Source organism: Leucoraja erinacea, chromosome 16 (genome assembly GCF_028641065.1).
Source record: "Leucoraja erinacea ecotype New England chromosome 16, Leri_hhj_1, whole genome shotgun sequence".
NCBI classification, from domain to species: domain Eukaryota; kingdom Metazoa; phylum Chordata; class Chondrichthyes; order Rajiformes; family Rajidae; genus Leucoraja; species Leucoraja erinaceus.
The window spans coordinates 1,697,501-1,717,243 of NC_073392.1; the positions used below are offsets into that span (position 1 = coordinate 1,697,501).

At 48.5% G+C, this 19,743-nt stretch overlaps 1 protein-coding gene across 1 annotated transcript in view; it reads right to left on the reverse strand.

The window, feature by feature from the left end:
- The window catches only part of wnt5a (wingless-type MMTV integration site family, member 5a), a 56,983-nt gene extending 53,836 nt beyond the window's left edge, over positions 1 to 3,147 (reverse strand). Inside the window, exon 1 of the mRNA XM_055647522.1 lies at positions 2,316 to 3,147. Within this exon, the coding sequence (XP_055503497.1) occupies positions 2,316 to 2,321 (6 nt within the window). The 5' untranslated portion in view covers positions 2,322 to 3,147. The remainder of the gene's footprint in view (positions 1 to 2,315) is intronic.
- Positions 3,148 to 19,743: the final 16,596 nt, after the last annotated feature.

Here is a 19,743-nt window from a genome sequence, read left to right on the forward strand (position 1 = left end):
CGGGTCGAGACCCTTCTTCATTGTAATTGTCGGAATACAGGGAGACTATACCCGCCGTGCTGATCGCTTGCAGTCGCTAATATTCACCATCGGCCCGAGGTTTCAGCAGAAAAATAAATAATTATATCTAAAACCAGAAATTCTGGCTTGTTCTGTAAGCGATTACTATTTCCCTTCTCATATCTATTCGCCCCCAAACTCTTGACTTCAATCCACGACCCGGGCCGCGGAGTTTGCAAACATCGAATGGGATATTTCTTGTTAAATATGTTAATCTGAAAGTCTAAACTTCGCCGTTTCAACTTGGAATTTTCTATGTTGGGTTCAGCCGTTCAAGTGTGGGTTTGGGTAACAAACTATCTCCGATGCTCGCGTTTAATTTACGCTGGCATATATGTGAAGACATTGGTGCAGCTTGGGGCGTGTTGGCAATACCAGCCAGTCTATCTCCACCCAGGGCCGGCCGGGCAGGTAGCAGTGGTCACCGAGTTAGCGAACTATCAGCTCACTGGCAAAGATTGTTAAGGGCTTGGACACACTCGAGGCAGGAAACATGTTCCTGAAGGTAGACAAAACTGCTGGAGAAACTCAGCGGGTGCAGCAGCATCTGTGGAGCGAAGGAAATAGGCAACGTTTCGGGCCGAAACCCTTGGGTTTCGGCCCGAAACGTTACCTATTTCCCAAGGGATTTTTCGGCCCGAAACGTTGCCTATTTCCCAAGGGATTCGGCCCCGAAACGTTGCCTATTTCCCAAGGGATTCGGCCCGAAACGTTGCCTATTTCCCAAGGGATTCGGCCCCGAAACGTTGCCTATTTCCCAAGGGATTCGGCCCGAAACGTTACCTATTTCCTTCGCTCCATAGATGCTGCTGCACCCGCTGAGTTTCTCCAGCACTTTTGTCTACCTTCAATTTTCCAGCATCTGCTGTTCCTTCTTAAAAAAAACATGTTCCCGATGTTGGGGGAGTCCAGAACCAGGGGCACACACACCGTTTAAGAATAAGGGGTAAGCCATTTAGAACGGAGACGAGGAAACTCTTTTTCTCACCGAGAGTGGCGAGTCTGTGGGAATTCTCTGCCTCAGAGGGCGGTGGAGGCCGGTTCTCTGGATACTTTCAAGAGAGAGCTAGATAGGGCTCTTAAAGATTAGCGGAGTCAGGGGATATGGGGAGAGGCAGGAACGGGGTACTGATTGGGGATGATCAGCCATGATCACATTGAATGGCGGTGCTGGCTCGAAGGGCCGAACGGCCTCCTCCTGCACCTATTGTCTATTGTCATTAAAATGGTGAACAGGTTGTAAATCTAATCATATTGGCAGCATCGCTGTTGGTTTCGACAGGGTCTGTATGTCTGTGTGTTTAGGTATTACGCTGCACACACCCCCTCTAACCACATTCCTCAACCTTCTGGGACCACCGACCCCCCTCCTCTCCCCGCCAAGTGACAGAGACTGGGAGACCACTCTTCCCATTGCCTTCCAGTCTGGAATCTTAAAGACCATTCCCGCTGTCCACTGGTGTCCAGGGACACGGCGCTAACTATACATTTAGCGGACGAGTACTGGGGGCCGTGGGCTGGAGTAATGGATGTTTAAAACATAAGATTGACGAGCGATTGTTTTAAAAGAGTTAAACAAACGCATCCACTAGATGGAGATAGACGGCGCGTTGGCGCTCGGCGTTAATAGCGCATGGGTGAAAATGGTGCAGGATAGTCCCACTTACACACACACACACACACACACCAGTGCCCGGCTCAGTCACGTCGTGGACATTGGTTGAACATCCGAACTAAGGATGAAACATTTACCCGCCGCGGGCCGGACACATACATACATACCTGCCCGCCCCCGCTAACACACACACTCCTAGAGTTAGTCCAAGATTTGACCACCCTGCCAATCTACCGTGTACAACTTAAGGACAACTTCGCTTAGATTGGTGGGGGGAGTAAACTAAAAGTTCTCTTGTGTCACTTGAAACTGAGTTAGTCCGCGTTTCCGTGGCCGGTCAGATTATGCGTTAGTTGCAGCCCGATTGTTGCAAAAAGCCATTTTGTGTTAGTGGCAAAATGCTGGTTAACTTTACCCTGCAGAGCGGAGACAATAACCTCGTCTCAAACACAGACGCTGCCCCGTTAAACCACCTGGCCCCAGTTTACAAACGGCCCGTTCCTTGTGCAACAGAATAGCGGGAACCTGAACAATAGTTGGCGCAGAGAATTCTTCTCTGAATTCTCAAAGGAGTTCTTTAAGGAGTAAGAGCGGAGACGGGGGGAGCGCAAGAACGCCGCGTCTCCGCGCACCCACCTACCCGCATATCTCTCCGGCGAGGCGACCACCAAATAAATCCAAGCCGACAGTGTAGTATGTGGAGCCAGGGATCCCTCTTGGTCAGCACAGTCTAAGCGTGAGGCGAGGGTGAAGCGGGGAGAGATGTCCCGGGACTGGCGCAGCTTCAGGTCGAATTTCTCCAAACCCGGATCGATCAGTGTGTTCCCCGTGTGAGCCACATCGCAGCGACCCAGGCGCTCGGCAACAGCCGCCTTGCCTCTTCCAAGGAGCGGCGGTTATTTGACCACAATGTCCATTCGCGGGGTTGCAGCCAGAGGCAGACAGACAGACAGAGAGAGAGGGAGAGTCGGGCGGCGCAGAGTGTGGGCGTGTGTTGAGCGGGCAACAAGTTTGCAGAAATACCAGCGATGCGGTCAGAGAGACAGTTGTAGAGCGATGCCCGCCATCCCCCTTGCCCACACGCCCCTGCCTGCCTGCCCTCCACTCGGCTGCTGTCTCCGCTCCAGTACAGGGAAGAAGTGTTTGCAGGAACAGTGGCGGCGCTCAGACCAGTGGCGCGGCGGCGAGCGGCAGCGGCGGGCATGGCTGGAGACTTGTGGCCGACATGCCGACGTTGGGTGTGTGTGTGTGTGTGTGTGTGTGTCGGTGTCTCTCCCTGATGAAGCCACCGCTTCCTTCTCCCCCTGCTCTCTCCCGAGTCCCCTCCACGTACAATCCAAGCAGCGCCGAGGGTCGGGCAGGAGCGAGAGAGAGCCGGCGCCGTCTTGGTCCAAAGCCGCTCCGGGTGCCGGCGCTACCTGTCCGGTACTGCTGCCTCTCTAGTGTCCCTCTCTCCCTCTCCCCCTCCCTCTCCCTCTCTCCCTCCCCCCTCCCTCCCAGCCTGGCTCCGCCTGCCAGCCACGCATGCGCCGCTCCCCGCCACCCGGAGTCCTGGGTTCCCGACCCGCCCACAGAGACCCCCCCCCCCCCACACACCCCACACAGAGACCCCCCCCCACACAGACCCCCCCCCACACAGAGAAGAGACCCCCCCCCCCCCCCCCACCACACACAGAGACCCCCCCCCACACAGAGACCCCCCCCCCACCAGAGACCCCCCCCCACAGACACACCCCCCCCCCACACAGAGACCCCCCCCCACACACAGAGACCCCCCCCCCCCACCACACACACAGAGACCCCCCCCCACACAGAGACCCCCCCCCCCACACCCAGAGACCCCCCCCACCACCCCCCCACACAGAGACCCCCCCACACAGAGACCCCCCCCACCACAGAGACCCCCCCCCACACACCCCCCCCCACACAGAGACCCCCCCCACACAGAGACCCCCCCACACACAGAGAGACCCCCAGAGACCCCCCCCACACAGAGACCCCCCCCCCACAGAGACCCCCCCCACACACCCCCCCCCCCCCACTCTCCCCCCCCCCTCCCCCCACACCCCCCCCCCCACACACCCCCACCCAACCCCCCCCCCCCACACACACACACCCCCCACCCCCCCCCACACAGTGAGGACGGACCCCCCCAGCGGGTCCGGCATTATCGCCGCCGCACGCCCCGACCCGACCCACACTGACAACCTGTACACTGCATGTGTCACATAACACCACACACACACACACACACAACGACAATCAGGTCCAACTCAAGTCCAATAGGTAGAGCAAAGGGGGCATATAGGTAGAATATAGTTCTCAGCATTGTAGCCCATCACATATAGACACAGAGTGCTGGAGTAACTCAGTGGGTCAGGCAGCATCTGTGGAGAACATGGATAGGTGACGTTTCACAGAGATGCTGCCCGTCTCGCTGAGTTACTCCAGCATTTTATCTCTCTCTTCGGTGTAAACCAGCATCTGCAGTTCCTTCCTACACAATGTAGCGCATCAGTTCCAGAGACAAAGTCCAATGTCCGCAATGGGGTAGAGGTGAATCGGACAGTAGCCTGGCGTATGGAAGTGCCGTTCAGAAGCCTGATAACAGAGGGGAAGACACTGTTTCACTGAGAGATATTTTTCAAGCTGATCTTTACCGAAGAGCAATAATCTGCGATCAACATCATACGTAGAAAATAGGTGCAGGAGTAGGCCATTCGGCCGTTCGAGCCAGCACCACCATTCAATATGATCATGGCTGATCATTCACAATCACTCCTGCTTTCTCCCCATATCCCTTGATTCCGTTAGCCCCAAGAGCTAAATCTAACTCTCTCTCGAAAACATCCAGTGAATTGGCCTCCACTGCCTGATGTGGCAGTGGATTCCACACATTCACAACTCACTGGGTGAAAACGATTTTGGTCAACTCAGTCCTAGTCAAATTTGTCGTGTTATTGTCCCAAATAGAACAATTACATTCCTAATGCAGCAGCACTACACAATATGTAAGGTAGACACACATGCTGGAGAAACTCAGCCGGTGCAGCAGCATCTATGGAGCGAAGGCAATAGCCGAAACCCTCCTTCGCTCCATAGATGCTGCTGCACCCGCTGAGTTTCTCCAGCATTTTTGTCTACCGTCGATTTTCCAGCATCTGCAGTTCCTTCTTAAACACAATATGTAAACATGGTGGCTCTGGAAACACCAGAATAAACGAGAGAACACAGTTCCATCTTCGTAAATACACACATACTCACAAATACATACATATATACATGGATCACACACACACACGTACACACAGACACACGTACACACACACACACACACACACACACACACACACACACACACACACACACACACACACACACACACACACACACACACACACACACACACACACACACACACACACACACACACACACACACACACACACACACACACACAGACACACACACACACACACACAGACACACACACACACACACACACACACACACACAGACACACACACACACACACACACACACACACACACACACACACACACACACACACACACACGGACACACACACAGACACACACACACAGACAGACACACACAGACACACACACACACACACTAACTAGCCTGCATTTAAGTATGTTATGTAAACGCGAGCGAAGCAAACCGTGAGGACACTGGTCGGTTTTATAAAACTATAAGAGGGTTTTTGGGCACCCATGATCATTGTCCCAAGGAGAAAGTAGGTTTCCACTGTTTGTGTTACAAAGTTATCACCTTCCTCGCAGCCAACAATGGAGCATTGTGGGCTCCACCTTACCTTGATCATCGTTGCTGGCTTTGATCTGCCGTTTTGCAGATCACTCATTAATTTGTCCTCTGCACCTGCTCATATCTCTCGGCTCCCCCTCCCCCGACCCTCAGTCTGAAGAAGGGTCTCGACCCGAAACGTCACCTATCCATGTTCTCCACAGATGCTGCCTGACCCACTCAGTTATGGTGCAGCAGCATCTATGGAGCTAAGGAAATAGGCAACGTTTCAGGCCGAAATCCTTCTGGAAATAGGCAACGTTTCGGGCCGAAACCCTTACGGGTTTCAGCCCGAAACGTTGCCTATTTCCTTAGCTCCATAGATGCTGCCTGACCCGCTGAGTTACTCCAGCACTCTGTGAAACATCACCTATCCATGTTCTCCACAGATGCTGCCTGACCCTCTGAGTTACTCCAGCGTTACTCTGTATTAGATGCATTCTCACACACAGCTCGTTGCAAAGTCTAACAGCAGAATGTGCTTGCTTTAGCAAGTCGCAGCTGTACTGGGATAACACGAACAGTGTCAGAGGGAACTTGTAGCAGTTTCTTTTTGAGGAATAACATTACGAACACAGGAACAAACAGGGGAACAAATACTCTAGATGCTGGAATCTTGAGTGTTGGAGGAACTCAGCGGGTCGGGCAGCGTCTGTGGAGGGAATGCACAGGCGCGTTTTGATGGAGTCGTCTGAAAACGTGGCATGTGTCCACTCAGTCCACAGACGCGCAGGGTTATAGCGGGTAGAGTTGCTGCCTCACAGCGCCAGAGACCCGGGTTCAATCCTGTCCACCTGTGCTGTCTGTACGGAGTTTGCGCGTTCTCCCCGTGACCCGCGTGCGTTTTCTCCGGGAGCTCCGGTTACCGCCCACACTCCATTATAGATTAATTAATTGTCTTCTGTAAATTACCCCTGGTTTGTGTAGGATTGAGCGGTGGTTAACCCGACTCGGTGGGCCGAAGGGCCTGTTTGCAGGCTGTACCCATAAACTAAACGAAACGAAACCCGCTGAAGCAAACATTGAGAGAGTCCGCGCCCCGACATTGGAGCCTCCAGTAAGTTCAATAAGAGACATCTCTCCGCTTTGAAAGAAGCATCCTTTAGTAATTCATAGAACCGTGATAGAAATTTAAAACGAACATGTTCAACACACAGCCGCGGGCGGGGGGTGAATTGGGATTAAGACGCTTCACACAACGTATTAGAGGCGAGAGATACACTTTGGGACCTCGTCATCTTTCATTCAGAGGCAAGGTGGCACCTCGCGTCTCTCTTAGAGTCTCACTCACTTCCTCGTGTACATCCAGCCCTGGAACTGTGGCGCTGCCGTGGCCAGGAGAGGGGCGAGGGAGGGAGAGAGGGAGGGAGGGAGGGAGAGTGAGAGATAGAGAGAGACAGAAAGCGAGAGAAAGTGAGGAACAAGGGGTAGAGCGTGTGTGTGTGAGAGAGAGGGAGTGGGGGAGATAAAAATAGATATACATAGAGAGAGGGAGTGGAGAGAGAATGAGAGAGAGACGGAGAGAGAGAATGAGATAGATAGATATCACTTCGATTTATTGACGGTCCGAGCCAGTCCCAACGTTACACCAATGAATCTCTGGAACTCTCTGCCACAGAGGGTAGTTGAGGCCAGTTCATTGGCCATATTTAAGAGGGAGTTAGATGTGGACCCTTGTGGCTAAAAGGATCAGGGGGTATGGAGAGAAGGCAGGTACGGGATACTGAGTTGGATGATCAGCCATGATCATATTGAATGGCGGTGCAGGATCGAAGGGCCGAATGGCCTACTCCTGCACCTAATTTCTATGTTTCTATGTGCGCTAATCCACACGGATACGACTCTCCCCTCAGACATGGAGAGAGATAGTCTGAAGAAGGGTCTCGACCCGAAACGTCACCTATCCATGTTCTCCACAGATGCTGCCCGACCCGCTGAGTTACTCCAGCACTCTGTGTTTTGCCCTGAAATGTTCCTACTGTTAATCCCCCAAATGGGCAACTTTTAAATGAAGACTTCAAGTGACTAATGAGTTGATGGGTGAGTAGAATTCTACTTTCTCGTGGCTGTTACATTCCAGTTGAGAGGTGTTGAACATGTACTGCAATCTCCAAAGGCAACTCAACAATGTGGTTCTACAGTGGGCACACTGCTTTTGGGCACTTTGGGCTTTGTTGGACCTAATATTGTGTTTTTGTCAATGTATTAAGCTTTTGTTGTTTACTCTGCTATATATGATGAGTACTATATATGAGTACTGTGTCTATATATGAGTACTATATATGAGTACTATATATGAGTACTGCGTCTATATATGAGTACTATATATGAGTACTATATATGAGTACTATATATGAGTACTGCGTCTATATATGAGTACTATATATGAGTACTATATATACATATATGAGTGCTGCGTCTATATCCATCTATATATCGCTACTATGATGGTACTGCGCCAAATATATATATGAGTATCTCTCTATATATGAGTACTACTCTCCCCCCCCCCTATGTCAGAGTACTATATATGAGTAGTATAAGTACTGCGTCTATATATGGCGATGAGTACTATATATTGTACTGCGGCCATATATGAGCCATATATGAGTACTATATATGAGTACTATATATGAGTACTATATATGAGTACTGAGTACTATATATGAGTACTATATATGAGTACTGCGTACTATATATGAGTACTGCGTCTATATATGAGTACTATATATGAGTACTATATATGAGTACTGCGTCTATATATACTATATATGAGTACTGCGTCTATATATGAGTACTATATATGAGTACTATATATGAGTACTGCGTCTATATATGAGTACTATATATGAGTACTATATATGAGTACTATATATGAGTACTGCGTCTATATATGAGTACTATATATGAGTACTATATATGAGTACTGCGTCTATATATGAGTACTATATATGAATACTATATATGAGTACTGCGTCTATATATGAGTCTATATATGAGTACTATATATGGGTGCTGCGTCTATATATGAGTACTATATATGAGTACTATATATGAGTACTGCGTCTATATATGAGTACTATATATGAGTACTATATATGAGTACTGTGTCTATATATGAGTACTGTGTCTATATATGAGTACTGTGTCTATATATGAGTACTGTGTCTATATATGAGTACTGTGTCTATATATGAGTACTATGCATGAGTACAGAGTTTATACACCTCTTCTGCTGCTGCAAATAAGAATGTCACTGTTCCATCATTGGCACACGTGTCAGTTAAACACTGCGCCCAGTGTGAGGTTTTCCAAACCAGGTCATCAGAGATGTCCTCATTGTTTAGGAAACGGGGGTTCCCCTCTTCCATTATAGATGAGGCTTTCACTAGGGTCTCCTCGATATCCCCCAGTTCCGCTCTTGCTCCCCCTCCCCCCATTCGTAACAAGGACAGAGTCCCCCTTGTCCTCACCTTCCACCCCATCAGCCGTCACATACAGCATATAATCCTCCAACATATTCGCCACCTCCAACAGGATCCCACTACTGGCCACATCTTCCCATCTCCTCTCCTTTCTGCTTTCCACCATTCCCTCCGCAACTCCCTGGTCAACTTGTCCCTTCCCACCCAAACTACCCCCTCCCCAGGTACCTTCCCCCTGCAACCGCAGGAGATGCCACACACCTGTCCATCCAGGGACCCCAACAGTCTTTCCAGGTGAGGCTGAGGTTCACTTTCACCTCCTCCAACCTCATCTACTGTATCGGCTGTTCCAGGTGTCAACTTCTGTACATCGGCGAGACCAAGCGCAGGCTCGGCGATAGATTCGCTGAACACCTCCACCCAGTCTGCCTTAACCTCCCTGATCTCCCGGTTGCTCAGCACCTCAACTCCCCCTCCCATTCCCAATCTGACCTTTCTGTCCTGGGCCTCCTCCATTGTCAGAGTGAGGCCCAGCACAAATTGGGGGAACAGCACCTTGTATTTCACTTGGGTAGTTTACACCCCAGCGGCGTGAACATTGACTTCTCTAACTTCAAGTAGCCTTTGCTTTCTCTCTCTCTCCATCCCCTACTCCTTCCCAGTTCTCCCACCAGTCTCCGACTACATTGTATCTCTGTCCCGCCCACTCCCCTGACATCAGTCTGAAGAAGGGTCTCAACCCGAAACGTCGCCCATTCCTCCTCTCCAGAGATGCTGCTGCCTGTCCCGCTGAGTTACTCCAGCATTTTGTGTTTACCTACACTTAAACACCGTTGGCTGTCTTGGAATGATGACAGTTCTAATTTCATCCGGATATCGGCAGTGGCATCTATTAGTAGATATAAATCTGCTGCACGTAATTTAATGGGATTACGATAGCAACAAGTGTGGCCATTCATCATCCAGAGCTGGCCCGCTATTCTATCACATCCTTAAATTGCCCCTCGGGGACGAATAAAGTGCTTTGACTTGGCTTGACTTTATTTGTTTCCACCAATCCATCATAAGCTTCAACACCTGTGATTTCCAAGTGTCGCACGTGTTGGGAAGACACTTCCTGATTCCAGTAATCTCTGTGGGTGGAAGTGAACACTCAGCCTCTGATCTTAGTTTCAGTTTCCAGTTCAGTCTAGTTGATGGTCACGTGTACTGAGCTACAGTGAAAAGTTTTTGTTGCATGCTAGCCAGTCAGCGGAAAGACAACACATGATTACAATCGAGCCGTTACCGATGAATTCAAGAGGTACAACAGTTGGATTTAGCTTTTAGGACTAATGGAATCAAGGGATATAGGGAGAAGGCAGGAACGGGGTACTGATTCTGGATGAACAGCCATGATCATATTGAATGGTGGTGCTGGCTCGAGGGGCCAAATGGCCTGCTCCTGCACCTATTGTCTATGTTTCATTACAGTGGATAGATACATAAGGGAATAACCTTTAGTGCAAGATAAAACCAGCAAAGTCCGATCAACGATAGTCTGAGGTTCACCAATGAGGTAGACTGTTGTGCCTGCTCTCTGGTTGTGGTAGGATGGTTCAGTTGCCTGATAACAGCTGGGAAGAAACTGTCTCTGAATCTGGACGTGTGCGTTTTCACGCTTCTGTACCATTTGCCTGATGGGAGAGGGGAGAAGAGGGAGTGGCCAAGGTGAGACACGTCCGTGATTATGGTGCTGGCCTTGAGAAGATCTGAAAGTTGACACCTTGTTCTGGGCTCAACCACCAGCTGAACTAATTCCTCTTTGCCTGATCAACCCTACAGTGGAGACATGAGGAGCTGCAGATGCTGAAATCATGAGTAAAACACACAGTGCTGGAGGAACTACACGGGTCAGGCAGCAGCTACGGAGGGGATGGGCAGATGGCGACTCGGGTCACTCAGGACACTTCTTCAGTCAGTGGGGGTAGGGGGAAGAAAGCTGCTAAAGAGAGGAGGAGGATCAGCACCTCACAGTCCACAGGTAGCTTCCACAGGTACAGGTAGCTTCCACAGGTAGCTTCCACAGGTAGCTTCCACAGGTAGCTTCCACAGGTAGCTTCCACAGGTACAGGTAGCTTCCACAGGGCTTCCCCAGGTAGCTTCCACAGGTAGCTTCCACAGGTAGCTTCCACAGGTAGCTTCCACAGGTAGCTTCCACAGGTAGCTTCCACAGGTAGCTTCCACAGGTAGCTTCCACAGGTAGCTTCCACAGGTAGCTTCCACAGGTAGCTTCCACAGGTAGCTTCCACAGGTAGCTTCCACAGGTAGCTTCCACAGGTAGCTTCCACAGGTAGCTTCCACAGGTAGCTTCCACAGGTAACTTCCACAGGTAGCTTCCACAGGTAGCTTCCACAGGTAGCTTCCACAGGTACCTTCCACAGGTAGCTTCCACAGGTAGCTTCCACAGGTAGCTTCCACAGGTAGCTTCCACAGGTAGCTTCCACAGGTAGCTTCCACAGGTAGCTTCCACAGGTAACTTCCACAGGTAGCTTCCACAGGTAGCTTCCACAGGTAGCTTCCACAGGTAGCTTCCACAGGTAGCTTCCACAGGTAGCTTCCACAGGTAGATTCCACAGGTAGCTTCCAACCAGACAGCATGAAGATTGAAATCTGCAACTTCAGCTAATACCCTGCTACCCTTTTACCAATATGTCCTTCTGGAGGTCAGAACTGAATACATGTCTGAAGAAAGTTCTCGACCCAAAACGTCACCCGTTCCTTCTCTCCAGAGATGCTGCCTGACCCGCTGAGTTACTCCAGCATTTTGTGTCTTTCTTGGACGTAAACCAACACCTGCAGTTCCTTCCTACACATTATACCTCCTCAACAAGAACTGGCACAGAACAATAATCCCCTAGTTTTTAATGTTCTTCTTCTTCTTGCGTGTGGCGTGCACAGCCTAAAGTTGTAAAGGGCCTGTCCCACTTGGCGATTTTTTCAGCGATTGTCGGCATCATTGCCTGACGTGTCAGGTCACCGACAAAGTCGCGGCGTGACAACGCACGGTGTTTCCTCGAGTGTCGCAACATTTTTTTTGTCGCCGCTGGATTTTGAAATGTTCAAAGTCTTTCGGCGACCCTGAGACGGCAGTCAATGACACCGGCAGTCACCGAAAACAATCACCAAGTGGAACAGGCCCTTCAGGCAACTTGTTCTGTTTGAGTTTTTAGGTTTGAAATGTCGACAAAGGCATTGGAGGCCATTCTACTGTAAAACTGGCAGTAATTCTGGGATTTCCACAGGTCTAAAGTCGAATGTTTAACCTTGTTTTTAGCTTCCCTAGCTGGTGGCATTTTTACAGGTGATTCAACTGTAGGAAACAAAAACAAGTGGAAGATTGTTCCCGATGTTGGGGAAGTCCAGGACAAGGGGTCACAGCTTAAGGATAAGGGGGAAATCCTTTAAAATCGAGATGAGAAGAACTTTTTTCACACAGAGAATGGTGAATCTCTGGAACTCTCTGCCACAGAGGGTAGTTGAGGCCACAGTTCATTGGCTATATTTAAGAGGGAGTTAGATGTGGCCCTTGTGGCTAAGGGGATCAGGGGGTATGGAGAGAAGGCAGGTACGGAATACTGAGTTGGATGATCAGCCATGATCATATTGAATGGCGGTGCAGGCTCGAAGGGCCGAATGGCCTCTACTCCTGCACCTAATTTCTATGTTTCTATGTTAATTGACAAAAACCTTGAGTTTTGCTGCACTTTACAAATATCTCCAATGCATTACATTTTGTTGGGCAAAGTATGTGAGTTTTAATGCTTGCACCAAGAGTAGTTAGAGATATAAACACTGGTCATGACAAACTGATCGCAGTTGTTCAGAGGATGTGAATGGAAACCTTCCTCTACTGCTGACTTTATTTATGACAATTCAGCTTCTTTTGCATGTGTATCCTGAGTAGGTTAACCTATGATGTTGGCACTGAGCCTGTACTCGCTGGAGTTTAGAAGAATGAGGGGGGAACCTCATTGAAACACACAGAATAGTGAAAGGCCTGGATAGAGTGGATGTGGAGAGGATGTTTCCATCAGTGGGAGAGTCTAGGACTGGAGGTCACAGCCTCAGAATTAATGGATGTTCTTTCAGGAAGAAGATGAGGAGCAATTTCTTTAGTTACAGGGTGGTGAATCTGTGGAATCTTTAATAATAATAATCATAATAATAAATTTTATTTTCGGGCGCCTTTCAAAATCTCAAGGTCACCTTACAAAAATTAAACAGAAGAGAAAAAAACATATGGTCGGAGAAAAATAAATAATAAGGACATCATCAATACACAAATTAAAGATAGAAATCACTCAAAGACACAAAATGAAAAAATTAAAAAACACACAATGTGAAGAGAGAGCAGCGGCAGCTAAAGCGCGCCAGCGTCCACTCTCTCTTCCGACAGCCATCTTGGACACAGACTAACAAAGTACCTTACACACAGAAAAATCAATGGATACCACTGTGGGGGAAGGCACAAAGTCCAGTCCCCAACCCCAGTTCACCCAAGGTCAGGCCTATTGAGGCCACCGCTATTGCCTCTACGGAGGCCCGATGTTCCTGGCCGTTCTGGCCAGGTGGAGTTGCCCCGGCGTCGGGAGAGTCCTCACAGCGGCTTGGCCACCTGGAACGGCCGCTTCCTAACCGGAGACCGCGGCTTGTTTCGACGAATGCAATCAACCCGGCGTGCACAATCAAATAAGATCAACTAGAACAAGTTGTCCTACACGTTTAGGCTGCACACGGCGTACACAAGAAGAACACCACCCGGGTGCGGGCGTTACCCCGGGATGCTTTGTTGCCCTTGTTCTTGCTGCTGTCGGGAGTCACAACATTGCGAGGTGCCACCAGACCAATGTAGAGACAAGCATGCGTTAACTCTGCTCCACCCACAAGTTGCCTCTTCTCATCTTCAAACAATCACAATGTTCTTTCTGCCTGGCATTTCAAACTCGCCTTTTCCTTCACCATTTTCCTCAACGTATTCATTTGTCTGGATGTACAACATGCTTATTTGTCCAATCTAACCATCAAACAAGATGTCCTGTTTATCAAAGGAACACTAGCCACAATTCAAGCATTTTGCTTCTATTGATCATGTATTTAACTTAATTAACAACTGCAGATGAATATACTTCCTATTGCTCATTCACTGTTTGATCTACAATGTTACTTCCTGAATTAACACTTGCATGTAGCTTCAACTATCTCATTTCCAACCTAATTTTCCGATGCTGCACCATCCATTAACATTAATAGCTGCAATGAGTAAGGTTATTGTTGACTGTTACATGTCTTCATTCAGTCCACAGGCAGTTTCAGTTTAGTTTATTGTCACATGTACCAAGGTACAGTGAAAATCTTTTGTTGTGTGCTAACCAGTCTGCGGAAAGACAATAGATGATTACAATGGACGTACATGGTAAATGGTAGGGAATTGAAGAATACAGTTGAACAGAGGGATCTGGGAATAACCGTGCATAGTTTCTTGAAGGTGGAATCTCATATAGATAGGGTGGTAAAGAAAGCTTTTGGTATGCTAGCCTTTATAAATCAGAGCATTTAGTATAGAAGCTGGGATGTAATGTTAAAATTGTACAAGGCATTGGTGAGACCAAATCTGGAGTATGGTGTACAATTTTGGTCGCCAAATTATAGGAAGGATGTCAACAAAATAGAGAGAGTACAGAGGAGATTTACTAGAATGTTGCCTGGGTTTCAACAACTAAGTTACAGAGATAGGTTGAATAAGTTAGGTCTTTATTCTCAGGAGCACAGAAGGTTAAGGGGGGACTTGATAGAGGTCTTTAAAATGATGAGAGGGATAGACAGAGTTGATGTGGACAAGGTTTTCCCTTTGAGAATAGGGAAGATTCAAACAAGAGGACATGACTTCAGAATTAAGGGACAGAAGTTTAGGGGTAATATGAGGGGGAACTTCTTTACTCAGAGAGTGGTGGCGGTGTGGAATGAGCTTCCAGTGGAAGTGGTGGAGGCAGGTTCATTGGTATCATTTAAAAATAAATTGGATAGGCATATGGATGAGAAGGGAATGGAGGGTTATGGTATGAGTGCAGGCAGGTGGGACTAAGGGAAAAAAAAGTTGTTCGGCACGGACTTGTAGGGCGAGATGGCCTGTTTCCGTGCTGTAATTGTTATATCGTTATAGGGTTACAATCGAGCCATTAGCAGTGTACAGACACAAGATAAAGTGAATATTGCGAATAACCTTCAGCGCAAGTCCAGTAAAGTCCGATCAAAGATAGTCCGAGGGTCTTCAATGAGGTAGATAGTAGCTAGCTCAGGTAACAGCTGTGAAGAAACCTGAAGTAAAAAGACAATGTTTGATCAGGTTCCTGTTATCCTGATACTAATCTTATATCTGCCTATCCAATTAATTTTAATAATCTTCTGTGACAATACTACTGTATCCATCTGCATATTGTCTACAAATCTTGTTCTCTTTGCCTTTTGCTGTGGTTTTTTAACGTTCTCCAAGTACGGTGACCATATTCCTTATTAACTTTAATTCACCACAGATGTGGATCGTGAAGCTACCATCAGCAATAAAAGTTACCCTTCCTCCAGCTTTGGGACCAGCTCTTCACTGGCTTCATTCACTGCCTCTCCTCAATGGCATTCTGATCCACCGAGCACTTATGACTATCTGCTGGCCATCTATCTCTCCTCCCCCTTGCCTGAAAAATCAGACCCTGGGTTCAGGAACGTGTACGTGTGTGTCAGGGTTCGACGGCAAGTTTGAAACCTGGGATGGAAGCAAGTACAAGAGGAAATACATTGCATTGCTGTTGGCGTGTACATGCTATTTCTACGCTGTTCTTATCTGCTACATTTTTACCAAGTTTACCGCGCGGAACCAGACACTTTGGCACACCGAGTCCACTAACTATCCTACACACTAGGGACAATTTACAATTTTATCAAAGTCTATTAACCTACAAATCTGTACGTCTTTGGAGCGTGGAAGGAAGCCGGAGCACCCAGAGAAAACCCACACGGTCACGGGGAGAACGTACAAACTCCCTACAGACAGCATCACTACAGACGGCATTTAAATGTTATTCCCTTATCATGTAGCTGTACACTGTAAATGGATCGATTGTAATCGTGTATTATCTGTCTGCTGACTGGTTAGCACGCAACACGTTACACGTGACAATAAACTAAACTGAAACTGAAAGTGAACCCGTAGTCGGGATCAAACCCGTGTCTCTGGCACTCGATGGCAGCAACTCTAACGCTGCGCCACTTGTTGGTACACCTTCCTTGAGAACACTGACTGTCAAATTCCAATTGCAGCATCAACCAACTACAAGTGAGGATGTGGGTCTGTGGAGCGATCGTATACAAACAACGGCTGTTTCACGGACTCTAACCCCCCCACTCGCCTCAGCAGATATTATGTTCCAATACATCACAGGCTCATCAACAACTTAGAGCTACAAGCACAGAAGGCAGCACAGTGGTAGAGTTGCTGCCTCACAGCGCCAGAGACCTGGGTTCAATCCTGACTGTCTGTCTGTAGGGCATTTGCACGTTCTCCCTGTGACCACGTGGGTTTTCTCCGGGTGCTCCGGTTTCCTCCCACATCCCAAAGACGTACAGGTTTGTAGGTTAAGTCAAGTCAAGTCGAGTCAAGTTTATTTGTCACATACACATACGAGATGTGCAGTGAAATGAAAGTGGCAATGCTCGCGGACTTTGTGCAAAAGACAAACAACCAAACAAACTATAAACACAATCATAACACACATATTCTTTTACATAATAAATAATGGAAGGAAAAACGTTCTGTAGAGTTAGTCCCTGGTGAGATAGGAGTTTACAGACCGAATGGCCTCTGGGAAAAAACTCCTTCTCAACCTCTCCGTTCTCACCGCATGGCAACGGAGGCGTTTGCCTGACCGTAGCAGCTGGAACAGTCCGTTGCAGGGGTGGAAGGGGTCTCCCATGATTTTATTTGCTCTGGAGTTGCACCTCCTGTTGTATAGTTCCTGCAGGGGGGCAAGTGAAGTTCCCATAGTGCGTTCGGCCGAACGCACTACTCTCTGCAGAGCCTTCTTGTCCTTGGCAGAGCGGGTGAACGGGTGATCGATGGTTGGCGTGGACTAAATGGGCCGAAGGGCCTGTTTCCATGCTGTATCTCTCAGCTAAGCTGGGGCGACCAAAACAGAAGTGGAGGTTTATCCAAAGCATAGCAAGCAACTTTGTGCCAACAGCATCAAATGCCCTTGCAGTTAAAGGTCTTGCATTCAGTCTGAAGAAGGGTCTCGACCCAGAACATCACCTATTCCTTCGCTCCATAGATGCTGTCTCACCCGCTGAGTTTCTCCAGCATTTTTGTCTACCTGCATCTTTCAAAGCCTTTTGACATGCCACAAAACTTTACAGCTAGTGGCATATTTTCATAAGATGATTTCCATTGAAATATTGGAAAACCCAGATATGGGTTTGGACAGATCAGTCCCATGAAACAGAAGCAGTGTTGTTTTGTGATGGCCCCGCACTGGCTTGGTGGACCAGCACCTTGAGAAACTTCAATGTCTTATCGTTTCCCACCCAGGTGTATAAAATGATGATGGGATGGGTCGGGTGAGTCTTTTAACCAGAGTGGAGGGGAATCAAGAACCAGAGGGCATGAGCATAAGGTGAGAGGGGACAGATTTAATAGGAGCAGCTTTTTCACACAGAGGGTGGTGGGTGTATGGAACGAGCTGCCAGAGGACTGACAAAGAGCTGGAGAAACTCAGCGGGTGGGGCCAAGTCAAGTCAAGTTTATTGGTCACATACACATACGAGATGTGCAGTGAAATGAAAAGTGGCAATGCTCACGGACTTTGTGCAAAAGGACGAACAAACAAACTACAAACAGAATGGAACAGAATCACATATTACATATTTGTGGGAGGGAAGAAAAAGGAAAAAAAACAGCAATTTTAAAAAGACTCTACACAACAGTAAAATGGTTCGGTAAAGGCAGCATCTATGGAGCGAAGGAATGGGCGACATTTTGGGTCGAGACCCTTCTTCATAATTGCAGGCATTCTCGTTGTTGAAGGAAGTGACGAAGGACTGTACTAGTGATCACCTACATCTACGATTGTTAACACAGTGACACAGACACAGGAAGGGTTTGAGAATGCCATACAAGACACCCAGTAAATGCAGCTGATGCTCCACGAGCTGATTGAGGCCAGATCCCTTCCCAATTCATCGACACATTGATGTGGCTTTCCAAACATTTGCTCACAGTCCCATTCAGATCGGCAAGCGTGGATGGTGACCACCTGCATGGAAGAGAATTTTTGTTCACAAGCAAAAAACATCAGACAACAGCAAATAACATAGAATGTAGAAACTAGGAACTGCAGGTGCTGGTTTATACGAAGGATAGACACAAAGTGCTGGAGTAACTCAGAGGGTCAATCATCTCTGTAGCTGCCTGACCCACTGAGTTACTCCAGCGTTACTCTGTGTCCAACATTGCAGCAACAATCACATTGGTTACAGTTGGTAATGAGGGCCGGGAGAGTTAGTCATTGTCGATGGTCAAGCCACTTCTCTCACCCACCCAATCCCTGACTCCCGATACACACACGCTGTCCGACACACATCCCAGCTACAGATTAGCAACTGGTTTGTTCATTTATTGAACTTTTTAAAACATCATGTTATCTATGAGTCCTGTGTTTGCAGACCAGCCGCAAGCAAGAGTCTCATCGTCCATAAACCCACGTCCCCTGTCCCCAGTCATTGCTCCTTTTAACACAGTCATGGTTCCCGTAGCATGTTCCCCAGCCCATGATGCATGTAGCATGTTCCCCAGCCCATGATGCATGTAGCATGTTCCCCAGCCCATGATGCATGTAGCATGTTCTCCAGCCCATGATGCATGTAGCATGTTCCCCAGCACATGATGCATGTAGCATGTTCCCCAGCCCATGGTTCCCGTAGCATGTTCCCCAGCCCATGATGCATGTAGCATGTTCCCCAGCCCATGATGCGTGTAGCATGTTCCCCAGCCCATGATGCATGTAGCATGTTCCCCAGCCCATGATGCGTGTAGCATGTTCCCCAGCCCATGATGCATGTAGCATGTTCCCCAGCCCATGATGCATGTAGCATGTTCCCCAGCCCATGATGCATGTAGCATGTTCCCCAGCCCATGATGCATGTAGCATGTTCCCCAGCCCATGATGCATGTAGCATGTTCCCCAGCCCATGATGCGTGTAGCATGTTCCCCAGCCCATGATGCATGTAGCATGTTCCCCAGCCCATGATGCATGTAGCATGTTCTCCAGCCCATGATGTCTGTAGCATGTTCTCCAGCCCATGATGTCTGTAGCATGTTCTCCAGCCCATGATGCGTGTAGCATGTTCCCCAGCACATGATGTATGTAGCATGTTCCCCAGCCCATGATGCGTGTAGCATGTTCCCCAGCCCATGATGTGTGTAGCATGTTCCCCAGCCCATGATGCGTGTAGCATGTTCCCCAGCCCATGATGCGTGTAGCATGTTCCCCAGCCCATGATGCGTGTAGCATGTTCCCCAGCCCATGATGCATGTAGCATGTTCCCCAGCCCATGATGCGTGTAGCATGTTCCCCAGCCCATGATGCGTGTAGCATGTTCCCCAGCCCATGAGCAGCCTATGATTTTCATGCACACTTACCAGCAGTAGCCAATATCTTCATTCCTCTGGAGAACTGAAGGGGGATAAATGTCCAATATCGGGCTTGTAGATCAGCATGTAGATTGAT